Genomic DNA, 15,616 nt, shown 5'->3' with positions numbered 1-15,616 from the left:
CAGTCAGACACCCATGGCTGGCCTGGGTCAGCTGACTCAGGCTAAGTGGCTGTTTAACTGTGATGTAGAGGTTTGGCGTGGGAGCTCTGAGACCCTCCCACCTCGCAGGGTCTAAATAGAGGCAGAAGAGGGAGAAATTCCTTACCCCTCTTCCTCCCCAGAACACATGCTCTCCACAGAGCAGGAGTCAGCAGTTACAGCATAGTTTGCTTAGCACGGATCTCAAAAAAAGACCAAAAATGCCTGTTCACATTCGATTCTAGTCATGCTCTTCTGCACCGTACTTCAGTCCAGGTAGCCACAGCTGCAGCCAGCTTGCTTGTAACCCCGGGACAGGGTCACAGGAGACAGGACCAAAACTGGACCTAAACAAATCCTTTCTAGGTGGGATTGTCAGAAATGCTTAACACTGGCCTAACTCTGCTCCCACAGACGAGTCCCATCAATTTCCATGGGAGGAGAATTAGATCAAAGCAGAGCACTTCTGAAAACCCCATTTGTGTGCCTGTCACACCCAGCAAGTCTGTTGGCTTTCCTGGAGTTACAGTGTCATAGCAAGGGCAGAAGTTGCCTCCTTGGTCAGGTTTACACGAGGACACTCAAGAGAGTGAAGGCAAATCAATTAATGGTTTGAAGTCAATGCACATGTATTAAAGCGTGTTACACACTCCATGTGAATGCTCTCTGTAATTTACTTCTCCACACACTTGCATTTCTGGTTTTGTTTTTTTGTTTTTTTTAAATCCACGGACATTAAATGACAGCAAACTAAGGTCACTTCACTCCTGACTAAAAGCAAGAGTGTATTGAATCCACGCCTCTTTAATTGATTTGCCTGAGTCTTCCTGAGGGTCCTCATGCAGCCACACCCTTTGTCTCTGACGAAGATGGAGCAGAAGATATCCCCATTTTCAAAGCTGTTGACACACAACAGGGAACAACGCCCGAAGACACAATGGGATTTATCAGGAGACGTTCAAATACGATCAATCTCGCTTTACAAAGAAACCTCAGGCTGCCCCATTCATGGAAAGCTGATGGTTAGCCATGAGCACTCTCCTGCCTCTGCATGCAGAACCAAGGGAAGAACTGCAAATTAGCATCTCCACCCTTCTCTGGGGCCAAGGCTGAGCTGGAGCAGAGAGCAGCTTGAAATGGGCCTGGGTATTTTGCAGACAGTGACGCTATTTTGCTACTGGTTGCTTTTAATCGTAAAGTATCCCATACTCCCTGGGACTGGAAGACCTTTTCACAGAAAGATCCACCAGCTCTTTTACCCTCCCTTTGATCATTTCAGATCCTGACCAGCATAACTCTCCTGCTCTGGTTTTTGTTTGACATGGATCATATTTGGTCCCCTCTAATTTAGGGATAAGCAGAAAGGGGCATCGGCAACACTGCATGGAGAAGCCTTTCAGTAGGTCATCAGGCAAAAGCTTTTGTTTATGACCTGCCAGAAAATAAATGGAGTTACATTTTTATTCCTATCCAGAGAGGTGCAGCGATAAAGCCATACTATGCAAAACCCATATCTTGGGGGTGCTAAAATGTCTGCTTAGGAGAAGGGCCAAATTCCACCCACAGCTGTGTGTGCAAGTCCTGTCAAAGACACTGATGGTGTGTGCATGTGTTCATCTGGGGACAGAAGTTAGCCTATAATGTAGGTCATGCAGAACCTTGCTAAACTGCAGCTCAGTGACCTGCCACTGAATAACCTGTCAAATTAGATACTCAACTCTGGCAGCTACAGAAGCACGAAGCAATGACGTTCCACCACTGTGCTGGGATGGGGTGACATCACACACTTCATGGAACAAGGGGGAGCATTAGATACCTTCCCGGCCCATCCACCAGGAATTCCCCGAAACAGACCTAGGGTGCTCAGAACCGGTTTGTAACAGCGGTACTCCCAATGCTTACCAGTCTGACAACTTCACCCATCAGCATTGGGCTCCCCCCTCAGTCCATTACTGAGATACTACTGCATGTCAAAAAAGCCACATTTCAAATTATCTGAGTACAATCCAGCACCTGCTACGTGGAAACAGGTGGGCCAGATCCCCAACTGGCATAAATCAGCTATGAATTCAGTGGCACTTCAACTGAAAACCTGGCTCCTATACATACAAAATTCAAAGTTTTTCCCACCCATGCAAAACAGAGGAGTGTAATTCAATTGTTTCATCACGAGCCATTTCCAAGGGACATTCCTTTCTTTCGTTCCTTACCTTGGTTGAGATAGGTAAGGGTTTCTTCATGCAACTTTACAGCAGGGGATGTGGCTGTGCAGAGAACATACTGAAACGGAGGCAGTTTGGTGTCATTCTCAGGGGACAGCTGGGGCTCCTCCTGCTTGAAGATCGGCAATGCAAGGACGTCACTGAAACACATAATTAACCCACGTTTACTTACAGCAACTTCGAGGAACACAAGGCAAGAATCCAAATGTGGAAATTCTCTCTCTGGACTTCTGGGTGACGATCCCACAGAATGGAAGAGCTAGAGATCACCTCCCACGCACAATGAGTTAGACATACTATGGGCATGTCCACATCAGAGCTGGAAGATGTGAATTCCAGCTCGAGGAGACATACCCATGCTAGCGCTGATCAAACCTGTGCACTAAAGATAGAAGCAGCAGTAGGCGCCGCAGAAGGGGCTAGCAGTCCCCACTACGTAGCTAGGATGAAGGTGGCTGCCCCCTCCCCACCACTGTGGCTACACTTCTATTTTTAGAGCATGAGCTAAATCAGAGCTAGAACAGGTATGTCTCCTCTAGCTGGAATTTACACCTTCCAGCTCTAGCATAGACATACCGTAAGAGGAAATACAGAGTTTGGCTTGTGCGGATTAACAGTGTGTGCAGTCCCCCTGGTCAGTAATTCAGCCCCAGGCACACTTTAGCACATAGCATCGGTACAATGGACAAAAATGACATGATTTAGTATAAACTAGAGCTGGTTGAGAAGTAGGTTTTGTTCCGGGGAGCTGGGGAGGGGAAAATGAGGAAAACTAACGTGGACAAAAATGAAAAGCCTTTTGAAGAAAGTTTTGGGGTTTTCATCCAAAGGGCAAAAAGCCTGAGGAAAAAAATTCAGAGAAAATAAAAATAAGCCTTTGATGAGCTCTAGTAAGAACACTGGAAACTGCTTTTTTTTTTTTTTTTTTTTTTTAAAAAAGCACAATTTGCTACACACCCGTGAAGGATTGCTTGTTTCATTCTGTGCAACAAAGCAACAGCCCTTTCTCTCAAAAGTCAGACCTCCTTCCTTGAGCATGCTCAATTTGCTCCTCCTCACAGAAAATAGCCTTCTCCCCACCAACCTATCTCCTTCCTCTACCTAACCTAACCCTTCCCATTCCCCACACAAAACCATGCCTCTCCTCCTACAAACTAGACACACTCCCTATAAACCAATCCCATTCTCCCAAAGGCAATCAGCTCGCCCACAAAATTCAGCCCTCCACCCAACTGCTGGTGTGACTGCTAGACAAGCCACTCGATGATGACCTGTTCTGTGCATTCCCTCTGAAGCACCTGGCATTGGCCACTGTTAGAAGACAGGATACTAAGCTAGATGGACCATTGGCCGCTATGGCCGTTCTTATGATTGGTTAATAATGCTGGTCTAAGTCAGGGCACCTCAGGATAAAGTGTGGGGAAGCTGGGGTAGGTCCGGCCAGAGTTAAGTAATAATAGGGTTAACAATGCTAGGTGCTGGGAATGGCCTTCTTCCACAACAATCCACAGTCACTCCGTTGTGCAGCCGGTTTATATGGCTTGTTGGGATGTGGGCTTGTTGGGATGTGTATATCTCATGCTACCATATTAAATAGCTTCAGGATTTGGACCATGCTTTCGTACGTACAGTTTGCATCGGAGGATAAGGCCCAGCCTTGGAGTTTAGCTCAAAACATTGTGGCTCAATCCAGGGTTTTGTTCTGGCCCGTTACAGAGTAGCCAGCCAGCAGGCTGGATCCCGATCTCACAGCTTCTCCAAAACAGATCAGATCCAGCCTTTTGGCCTAGGCTCCTCTCCAATTCAAATGTAAAGGCCTTTAGAATTTGAACGGTCAACAAGGTAGGATCAGACCCTGCCCTCAGATGCATCTACACAGCTCCCCTGGACCCAATTCTGACCTCGTTTACAACAGTTTCACGCTGACGTAACGCTACCGACTTAAATGAAACCAACCTTGACATGAGGTCAGAGAACAAAATGAAGCTCACGCACATTAAGAGCACCAAAGCGTGATCAATAAGGGCATGCCTACTCTGCAGCTGGGGGAATGCTTCCCAGTACGGATAAACAGACTTCCCCGAGCTTTGCTTGAGCAAGCGCCCTAAAAACAGCAGGCTAGACACTTCCAGGCACAGGCACAGGCTAGACACTTCCAGGCACCGGTACAGGCTAGCCACCCAAGTTCAGACCCAGGGGCTTTGGACTCAGGCACCTAAAGCATGGTGCAGTATCCACGCTGCTATTTTTAGCATACTAACTCAAGTCCGTCCACCCAGGCTGAGAATCTCTCTCCCAGCTGCCACGTAAGACATCCCATAACACAACAGATGCCAGTGTTCGCAGCCGTATCCGGCTATGCCTCAGTATAAAGAGCCACATTAGCCTTCCCAGCTTCTCGAACACTGAAGCAAACTTCTGTTCACACTGCACTGCTTGTAAGGCTACTAAAGTCTAACCAGATCACCTCCTGGCTCAGAATAGAGCTCTTCACAACCACCTCCTGTCTCCACCAAGCACACAAAACCTCTGGACTTTCAGGTTATTGAGGCAGCAGCTCCATCCATTGCATTAATGCTTTTGTACACAAATAAGTATCAATAGGCACATGGAGTGTGTTGGCATGCTGGAGAAGTTAAGAGTGTTAAGGAGTGTGCTCTGCCCCTGCAAGTTAATGACCCACTTGTTGTTAGCTCTGAATTCTCAGCACCTGCAACTTTGCAGAGCTCTCTCGAGGCCATTACATAAAATGGTACTATGCAGTTTGCAGTAAAGACTCCGAAGCTCCTGGTTCAAAAAGTCACTCCCATTCATGGAGAAATAAAGCCATGGAACAGATCGAGGAAAGTGTGGAGAGAAGCAGGAGAAACATCACTTAAGTTTTTCCCATCTATAGCCAACATGAAAACGTCCAGCCCATATTATTTCACTGGTTTTAGGTGCCATCACAATTCTCAACCAGCTGAGACACCAACTTTTTCCTGGATGATGAGGACTTATTACAGTAATGAACATCCAAACGCCTACAGATAGATTTCTAAAACAGAGAGTATTTCTTCTACAAGAACCCCATAATACTTTCCAAACACATATATAGGAATCACTTCATTCTCCACTGAAATGCAGACACCTCTGGTGCACAGAAATACTTAATGCATTCTCGGCACAATGTCATCGGGATGCAAGTTGCTTTACAGAAAACATAGCATACAGTCACTGTTCAAAGACTCCACAATCTAAGAGCCCGATTCTGCAAATGCAAACAAATAGCCAGTGTTTGCAAGACTGGGCCCATCATTAACAGCTTTGGGCAAGTGATACATTTCCTTATCTGGATGACGTGACAGGGAGAAATTGAGGGAGGCAGAAGTCAAGTGCCTAAATTCCAAATATCATATTCCAATTTAATTCCTTTAAACTTGCAAAAAGTGCTTTAGGATAGTTTATGACCACAAGCATTCAAGGACTCTAAATTTCACCTGAAAGGTAAGTGGGAAGTCTAATCATAAAAAAAAAAAAAAAAAAAAATCATGAAACTACACCAAAAACTGCTATTGTATATAAGTAAAGAGAATTTTTTATTCTCAGAGGGCCTAATCCAAAGCCCACTAACTACAATGGGCTTCAGATCAGGTCCATAGAGAACATTTTACTTTATTAATGGTGTCTGGAGCATAATGTGTCAAGAGTCTGGCAAAAAAGACAAGACTTAAGCAGCCATTCAAGGACTAAGATCATACACACGGCAGGCATATAAATTCAGACATGACAAACTGAACCGAACAAAGACTGCAAAGTGTTGCCCAATCTACTGTTTTGGAAAGCAGTTTTACCTATAATTGAGGTTCCATAACAGTTCCCATCCTATGTCACACAGAACTTATTTTTAAAGTTTCACTATTAGGCTAAAGTTTTCCAGGACTGGTCTCCGCCTGAGGTCAAATCCACTTACCGTTGCTTGTTAGAATCAGGAGAGTGAAATAAACTCACTGTTCCCATGAGGAAAGTCAAGATTCCTCCCCCAAAAAGGAAAAAAGAAAACCAATTTTAAGGCCTGGTCTCCACTACAGACTTCTGCCCACCAGGTTTATGAAGAGGTGTGATGTGATCCTGTACTGACACAGCTGCGCCAGCAGAAGTTCCTAGTGCAGACACAGCTACAAAGGCAAAGCGACTTTTTACCAGTACAGCTTGCTTCACTCGTGGTGGTGGGGGGGGCGGTTTTATTATAGTCTGCAAACCCAGGGCCTGCATCCATTCTAGGAAGGCTTTGCTGGTACAGTATTCCTAGACCACTAAAGCGCTCTGCCTCCTAGTGCAACATGGCCTCAGGCGCTGCTTATACTGGGGGTTTTGGCAGTGGTATACTTACACCAACATAAACCCCCAGTGTAGCTGTCCAGCACTGGGGTAAAACGCGGATTGGTAGATATATCCTGGTAAGCTATCAAGGTGCATCCCACACAAGCCCCTTTTCCACAGCTGCAGTGCGTCTACTTCAGGGATTGCACTGGCGTAGATACATCAAATGTAGTTGTCTGGGCCCTTTTTCCTAGTCTGCACAAGCCTCAAGAAGTTCGAGTTTGGCAGAAGAGTAGCCCTGACCCAGAAAACGGGTCTTCAAATGTTCCAGCACAAAATGGGGGTTTTATTTGACAGAGTTAGGAGGCATCAGAAGTCTCTGGGCTGCCTTCCGTCACCGGTCACCGTACTAGGAGTGAGTAGCATGCTCTCCGTGATCCCTAACAGCTGTCCCAGCACTTGGGGTGAGGGCAGCCTGCTCCTGTCATCTATCAGCTCCACGCAGAAGGAGCTGGGCAATGGACCCATCTAAGTTATTAAAATACGTACCTCAGGGGCACAGAACATGTCATGTAGACAGTCTAAGGTACACCGGACCTTCACGGCAATGAAAAAATAGCATCTATGTATGAGAAGGGAGAAAAGTGCTCCACTCATTGGGGACTAGCAAGGGATTTTGTACTTAAAGCCTCCTCTCCATACAGGGGTAGAGTTTAAGATTGCACAGGTATTGCTGGGCTTTTGAGTGCTTAACTGAGCGAGCTGAATGTTTTCTTGAGATGGTTGTTATATTGAAAACGACAAGCCACCGGTTGTGAACCAGACCCCTGAGGGTGTAAATCAGCACATCTCCACTTCAACTGAGTTATGCTTTGCCTGTTTCCACCAGCCGAAAACCTTCCCCTAGATATTTGAAACAATTTTCATAAACATTCAGTAGAGTGAAGCTTCCCGGTTACCTGCAGAGTTGTTCATTAGAGGGGAGCGAATGCAGGGCTGTCCTATACATAGTGTCATGCCGCAGCCACCTGCTGAACTGCCCAGGGCTTAAATCAGACCTTTCATGAAATGTGGGGACTGGGGTAAAAAGAAGCCAGGCTAGAACTGGTTGGGACAAGCTCACAAAGTGTAGTTAAAGCCAGTCGTCCAAAACGGGGGGAATGAAACAGCCTATCCTGAGAACATCTGATGCCTTCCTAATTTGCAAGAGAGCATTTTCTACAACCTTTGACAGCGCTGTGCAGAAGAGCGGTGCCTTCTCCCTGGGAAGGGCTCGAGTTAAGAAGAAGGGGGAACCGACAAGGGCGATAGATAATCCCGAGCTCACCGCCAGGAGTCTAATAAAACCCTTCCCAGTGAGATCGACCTGCCAAGAGGCGGGCAGCCGTCACCTCCCGGCCAGCGGTCCGGGCGGCAGCACAAGGGCCTCCAACCCGCCCGTAGTTCCAGGCAGCGGCGGTGGAAACGCTTCCAAAGGAACCCCGAAAGAAAACTTCCTAGGCAGTGCATCTCCCCTGGAAACGGCCCGAGGCCGTTCAAATTAAACAAACACCAACCACCACCAGCACCGAGGCGGGGGTTGTTCTGGCCAGAGTCACCCTCCTTCATTCGGATCACATCGGTTTCACGCCGGTGTAACCCAGCGGGAGTCACTCCCCCGCCGCGGCAGCGAGAGGCGAGCCGCGCTCCGCGGTTCCGCACAGCGACGCTCCGGCCCATCGCCCCGGCGGCGGGGATGTCCCGCCAGCCGGCCACACGCCGCCGCCGCCGCCTTCGGAGAGACTTGGGCTGAGCCGAGCGCCGCCGGCGGCCGCCGGGAGCGGCTGGAGATCCGGCTCCGCCGCGTTCCCACGAGCGCGCCCGCCAAGCCGGGCTCCGGAGCAGCCAAGCCGGGGCGGGGGAGGGGTGCACCCCATCCTACCGCGACCTCCCCTCCCCCCGGGCTGGAACCGGCAGAGGGCTCCAGCCTGCGCCTCCAGGCCAGCGGCCCGGAGCGCTCCAGCCCGCCCCCTCCTCGCTCGGCTCCTGCCGCCCGGGCGCAGCCCGCCACCGCGGCCACATGGCGCGGGCAGCGCCGGGCCAGGGACGGTGGCTGCGTCCTCGGGGCTTTTTCCTTTCCAGGCGGGCCGGGACTCACCGCAGGTAGCTGCCGCTGGGGTGCTGGTTGTAGTGCTCGGGCTGCGTGTGCCAGAACAGCATGGTGGGGAGCCCTGCGCAGCCGGAGCCCGAGCCCGAGCCGGGGCCGCCCAGCCTGGCACAGCGCGCACCGCTCCGAGCCCGGCCCGCCCGCCACCTGCGCTTTTATTACCCAGTCCCGCCGCCTGGCCGGGCCCCGGCGCTGCGCTCACAGCCGAGCCCGCCCTCCCCCTGCTCCTCCTCTCCGCGGCCCGGCCCGGCCCGGCTCGCCTCGGCTCCACCCCGGCCGCTGGACTCGCCTGCTGCTCCCTTGGGGAGAGGGCGGGGCGCCTAGCCCCAGAGGTGCCCCTCAGAGAGGGGAGGGGACAAGCACCCACTCCCATAGGTGCCCCCCGCGGGAGCACAGAGCACCCACTCCCACAGGTGCCCCCCCCCAGCAGGGAGGGCAGGACACCCAATCCTATAGCTGCCCCAGTGATGAGGGGCAGGACACCAAGTCCCACAGACGCCGGGGAGGGGCAGAGCACCCAGTCCTATAAGCGCCCCAGGGAGGACTAAGGTGCCCCCGCCATCAACTCCCCCCTGTGCTGCACACGATGGGTCTAAGGCCAACAGCCTCCTCCCCTTTCGCCTCAGGCAGCAGCTGGGTTTCCAGGAGGAGGGCTGGGGGTGGTGCTGTCCCTCCCCTCTCCCTGTGTTTGGCCCTGCATGCCAGGCTGTAGGTTAACCCGTCCTCTCCTCTCCCTTCCCCTCCACCACCCAGGACTTGTTTTTCCCTTGCATAACGCAGTGGGTGGGGGGTGCATCCCTATACACAGGTGTGGATCCGCTCCCTTTGCACCGAGACTCAGGCAGCACCACAGGAGCGGGAGCAGGACCCTCCCCCCGTCCCCTGCTGGGGCCTTTCCTGGTGTATGGGTATCCCCAGTGGGGGTAGAACCAGAGCTGGCTCCTACACTCCCCCTTTGCACCCCCAGCAAAGGGCCAGGGCTGGTGATGGACAAGAGCACATAGCACTCCAGCTATCCCCTGCTGAGGTATGGCCTTTAGAGGACCACAACCAGCTAATGTAAGTTAGAGCATCTGAGCCTGCTCTAACCAGCACTGAGGCTGGGACAGAGCATCAATGAGCCAGCGCCAACCCCCTGACTTTCAGCTGCCAGAGCAGAAGCTGGCTAGGGAAGGGAATGGGTCCCATAGATTTCTGGCATTAGGGGGTTTACATCCACCCTGTTTATACAATGGTGCTTTATTAAACAATTATTATACAATGGTGCCATTGTTTTTGTGCAGTTTACTGTCTTTGGCTATCATCCTCCACCCCAGAGGCAGCTGCATTTTCAGTGGCACAGTGTGATAAGTATATAGTAAAGCCCTTGGGAATTCTTTATGATGAAGGGCATTGTGTGTGTAAGGTATTATTATTGTAAATGACATGCTCCGTAAAAAGATATTCTATGCTGTCACTTAAACCATGGATGGTTCTTCACAAATAAAGCATACACACTAAAAGCCAGGCAGCCAGTGCTAGAATAAGTCACAGCTATATGTAAATTGCTGGATTTGTTTATATAAAATAAAAGGTGTGCCTTCAAAAAACCTAAGATCACGCCCGGGTTTAAAGGAAGTCTGTCAGGTATCTTACGCAGTAGATTGGAGCACATACCGTACATCAGACTATAAACAGATATTTTTTTAAAACAGCGCTCTGCACATCATGCCCTGGGGTCATGCCAGTAGCTCTCATTGACTTCAATGAGGGTTACCTGTGTGATAACCATTCAAGTTTATTTTAACTGATCTATTCTATTATTTAAGGTCATCAGAGTATTGTAACCTCATCTCTGGCCTATTTCATGTGGCCTGCCTCATATGCGAGGTCCTCACGTTAATTCATTCAGCATCACAACATTTCACAAGGTAGGAAGTGTATCCCCATTTTACAGATGAGCTGAGAAATTAAATGACTCGCCTGAGGTCACACAAGAAAACTGTGGCAGAGCTGGGAACTGAACGCTGATCTGCTGAGGTCTGGTCCAGTGCTTTAACCACAAGAGAACCCTGCCTGTCCCCTACAGCTTAGATCTCCCCTTTTACTCTGCCCAAAATGCTGCTGCTAAAATCATCGTGCCCAAGTGTGCCATAACACCAAGTTTGCCACCCTCAGCCCCTTCCCTGAATCCCTCAACCTATTTTTCTATTGCATCAAAATTCAAGCACCTCAGTCTAATCCACAAAGCCCTGTACACCCCTTAGGCTCTTCACAGTCCTCTCAGCTTCATTTCTTTTTTCCACTCTCAGCTTCAGCCCCTCTACTATGTTCTCCCACCTGTCCTTCAGCTGAGTCATAAAACTGAGCTCACATGTACCTGTGATCATTAAAGAGCTCATGGCACATTTTTGCAGGAATAGGTCTGCTAACCCCAAAGATCCTAGTAAAATTTGAACTGGGATAACGTTACAGGGTTGCCAATTTTCTTTAGACGTATTCCTGGAAGTTTCATCACATGACACTCTTTAATTAAAGATTAATGTTTAATTCCTGGAGACTCCAGGACAATCCTGAAGGGTTGGCAACCCTAGGCAATTACTCACTTCTCACCTAACTTCCTCCTTGCAATTTCAATCAAAATCACTACTCTTACCACCTACCAGCTTAGAGGAGGAAGGGGTTTCTGTACACTGTTTAACAGCTGCTATATTCCACCCCAGAGGTGGTTGGATTTCAGTGGTAGGTGAGGTAATTTTCTATTATTATTATTATTTAATATATATGTTGTAGTAGCACCTCAAGGCCACAACCAGCTTGACCTCCATTGTGCTAGGTGTTGTACAAACACAAATAAATGGCAGTCCCTTTTCCAAAGCAGTTACAATCTAAAAAGATACGTGAATCCTGTGTTTTTGTTACCTACTTCATGGAGGCGTGAGGAGGCTCAGTTAGCGAATATCTATAAAGTATTTTGAGAAATATATTTTTCAGTATTTATTGTTTTCAGACTAAAAAGGTGTCACAAACTGAGATTTTTAATAGAAGAGAGGGACAGTATTAAAAGTACTTTCTAGTGTCTCTTTAAAGTAGCTTCTCTTTTTTATCGTACTATAGTGCAATAAGAAAGCTTGCTTCTTGCAAAGCCAAATGGTTCAATCTGGATTGCATTTTTGATGCTTTTAAAAATATTTAGCAATAAATGCCCAGCTCAGCTCACACAAGTCAACTACAGAGCAACACAGCTGCTAAGGTACTTGCTGGAGCAACGGACCTAAACAGAGTTCTTGGACAGAGACTCAGCACTAAGTTTGTCCAGGGATTTCAGTAAATAATAAATATCCTTCCAAGATTTTGGCTATACTGCAGCATTGGCTGGCAAAATATATGGTGTCGTCTTAGAGTAAAGGGCCAAATGGATGATCCAATCGGGTCTGGCCTGTCAATATTTTATTTGCTCCATTCCTAGAAATTAAATATGTTAGAGGTCAAGTGAGTTTAAAATAATTCTGTTTATTTTGTTTCTTGTCACTAAATGCAGAAAACAAAGTAACGTTTGCTGACCATCTTCTCCTCCCAGCACCTTTCTCCTCTAAATCATCCTGTCTCTGACCCTCTCTTTCTCAGACAAATCAGTGGGGAAAAAGACATCTCTGTTCTTCGTCTACCTCTCCTGAAACAGATTCTTCTTCATTTCCAGTCAAACTTCCACTCCTCTCGCAGGATGGAAACTATCTCACAGTATCAAATCTGCTCTCCTGGTTTTCAAAACTTGTCCCAATTTATAGACCTGGTCTCTCTCTCTCTCTCTCTCTCTCAATCTGCTTTTCTTCCCGCTTCCTTCTGCTCATCCACCCCTGGCCTTCTCTCTGCCTCTTACATAGTCTCCACCTCCTACAAAAGCCTTCCCTTCCCCAGCTTCTGTCACCTGGATCATCACTCCACCGTATCTCCCTTCTCTCTTAGATGAAAGTCTCGCTCTTCTGCTTTGCCTGTGACTCTAATCTCTCTCCCCCTCTCCTATTAGATACTCGTTCCTTGTTCCACTGCAAAAGTCTTTGTCGATGTGATTAAAGTGGACAGGAGAAATATTTAACTCCGTTTGTTATTTAAGGTAACGCGGGAAAGCATTTTAGGGTACAGTTTGTATGAAAGATTCCATACACAATAAGAATTCACGCCTACTGCCACAGCTGGGCAGAACGTTTGCGGTAATATAGCCTGGCACTTGGACTGCTGGTAGGCCCAGATCGCACTCTTGTCTAACGGAGCCTTGTAACCTGCAGGTAGGACCAGGAAACCCCCTGGAGCATTTCAAGCTGACAATTTCAGTACAGTTTTCAATACACCACACTTGACTTTCAATGTCACTGAGGAGCCTTAACTCGCTCTTGAAAACTTGACAGGTTCCTAAATAAGTGAGGCATTTTTGTACCCTGGGAATCCCCAAATGCCCATGCCCACTGGTAAGTGTTTCCAGGATCAGGTTCTAACATTAGACTGCACTGTACAGAATAGCTTTGAAAACATGCAGGGTTTTTGTAAGTTGCCCTATGAGCAGGCCCGCCGACAGAAATTCCAGGCCCCAGGGCAGAACAGTCCCTCTCCGCCCTGGCCCTTCCACCTGCAGCCCTGCCTGCTCTGCCTGTGGCCACCCTCCCCCATCGCTCAGTCCCCCTTCTCTCTTCTACACTTCCCTTTCCCCAGGGGGTGAGCAACAGCTGGCGGGACTGAGCGGGGAGGGGAGGAGGAGGGACGTGGGGGAGCAGAGGAGGGGCGCATGCGGTGAGCAATGGTGGAGGGGGTTGAGCGGGGTGTGGAAGAGAGGAGGGGGGGCCGAGCAGGGAGGTGGGCTGGTGAGGAGGGACATGGCAGCGAGCAGGCTGGGCAGGGCAGGGCCCGGGGGGGGGGATTGTGGGCAGTGGCCACAGGCAGAAGAGTAAAGATGGGGAGCCAGCCTCCATGAGAGGAAGTTTTCACACACCCCCCCCACCCATGGCCCGGGCCCCTTTTAAAATCACTGCACCCCCTTAAAATTGCTGGGCCCCTTGGCAATTGTCCCCTTGCCCCCTCCAGTTGGCAGACCTACCTGTGAGGCACGAACCAGCATATCTGATATTGGCATGGACCACACAAAATATAACAAACTATTTAAAGGGAAAGGATTTGCTCTCCTCCTTTCTGTTGTTGTCATCAGGATCTCACAGCTTCTTGCACTTTCGCTCTTCAAATCTCCATGTAAGGGCTTGGTTCCTGGTTCAGGGCTTGTGCAGGCTGGCTGGAAGTCAATCCTGACGACAAAGGCAGTTCCATCTGCTACCTGAACTATCTACCACATCAGGCAAGAAGAATATCCAAGAATATGCCATGTGGATGCAAGAGGAGGATTTTGCTTACGGTCCAGGCCCCCAGCGACATACAGAAATTCTTTCAGGATGCCGGTTCAATAACCTAAGAATTAAAGTCTTTGGATGAATTGCAGGCAGTTTGACACAGGGGAAGCCAGAAGATTTATCAGAGCATTAATCCAAACACTGACTATCCTTTAAGAAAGATCAACATGGCGCCTTTGCACGAAGAGCACCAACATTTGCCTTACTTGTGTTGTAGCCGTGCTCTGGTCAATTGTAAGCATTTTACAATGTTCCTTAGTATGCACGTACGTGTTAACATGTTATGGCAAGTGAATATAGAATGATGGAAATAGAAAGATTGCGGAGTTGATTTCCCCTCAATTACAGATCACAGAATTATATGTTAAAAAACAATAACTTGCATTGACATGGTCTCCATCATTCCACAGGGTGCCGAAATGAGAGATCAACGATAACCTCAGTCCTGCAATCTGATTCTTCTTAGCAGACCCCAACATCTACCCAGCCCATTGACTGCAGAGGGTTACTGCTCAGATCCACCTGAAGGACTGAGGGCTGTACAAATGGGATCATGGCACCTATCACTGATATACAGCAGTTTGGAGAGGAATGTTTGCTTAGCAGCTCACTGCAACATGACATGATAGCTAAAGACTTGTGTGTCCACCGGAAACTGCATGAGGATCTTGGGCAAGCAGAATTAGCAGTACCCAGGTTGGAATTTTGCCAAGATATCAGAACTACCAACCCTACTCTGATTAAAAAAAAAAAAAAAAAAAAAAAAAAGTGCCTTGAATTATGCTCTGAAGGAGCAATTAGTCACCAGTCAACCAATAATATATTGTTAGTCATTGGGCTTCAGAGTTAATAACACATTGAGCTGACGGCCCTCATTTATCTCAGAGAGCTGTTGACTCTGATGCCTAATGATGACAAATTAGATGTCAACAATAACAACTATTTCATTGCTGATTAATTCCAAACCATCTCCCATGCCTCACTAAGTGTCCACAACCCCACATGTTCCTTACCCAAATGCCCAAACCTCCAGAAATTCTGGCATTAACACAAATATTGGTGATACACAGAAAACTGAATTTAGGGGCAGAGTAAAACCCACCTGAATTTAATCTCAAAGCACATAACACAGAGGATACCACACAGATCGGATTATTTTCTTATTCCATTAATTAAAAGCTTAAACGTTTTCTCATTTGCCAGAAGCTACCACCAAATTTCCAACTGCTACCAAATCTCCAGTCATTGGCCCAATCTGCAAGCTTTGATCAGTATTATCACTAATAATTACAACAGCCCTGATCTTATCAGCTGAATTGAACTATGTATTATGTTCCTTCCCAAGGAGCGTTTCTTTTAAAACCCTGTTGTGAAAACAAACATGTTTATACAAAGATATGATCCATGATGGGCCAACAAAGTAGAAGCTTTTTAAATGCTAGCACTACATCTATTGGCACTGGATTTCACATTGCAGTGCCAAGCTGCAATTACCACAATGAGAGCTCCAGCCCCACCAGCAAACTTCCTTATTTTTGCACTGGAAATAAAACAAA

At 48.2% G+C, this 15,616-nt stretch overlaps 1 protein-coding gene across 4 annotated transcripts in view; it reads right to left on the bottom strand.

The window, feature by feature from the left end:
- TFCP2L1 (transcription factor CP2 like 1) overlaps nt 1-8,820 on the bottom strand; it is a 44,470-nt gene extending 35,650 nt beyond the window's left edge. Inside the window, exons 1-2 of one of the 4 annotated variants that reach the window (XM_067549659.1) lie at nt 8,680-8,820; nt 2,229-2,380 (exon numbers count right to left, since the gene is read on the bottom strand). In XM_067549659.1, coding sequence (XP_067405760.1) covers nt 2,229-2,258 — 30 coding nt within the window. In that variant the 5' untranslated portion in view covers nt 2,259-2,380; nt 8,680-8,820. Of the gene's footprint in view, nt 1-2,228; nt 2,381-3,197; nt 4,341-6,192; nt 6,404-8,679 lie in introns of those variants that run through there. The other 3 variants (XM_067549655.1, XM_067549656.1, XM_067549657.1) reach the window with 3 other exon arrangements.
- Nucleotides 8,821-15,616: the final 6,796 nt, after the last annotated feature.

Source organism: Emydura macquarii, unplaced genomic scaffold (assembly GCF_026122565.2).
Source record: "Emydura macquarii macquarii isolate MOO-44397 ecotype Brisbane River unplaced genomic scaffold, CSIRO-AGI_Emac_v2 contig_1253, whole genome shotgun sequence".
NCBI classification, from domain to species: Eukaryota; Metazoa; Chordata; order Testudines; family Chelidae; genus Emydura; species Emydura macquarii.
Note: the sequence above shows the minus strand (reverse complement) of the source record. Positions and strands in the feature narration are given on the sequence as shown.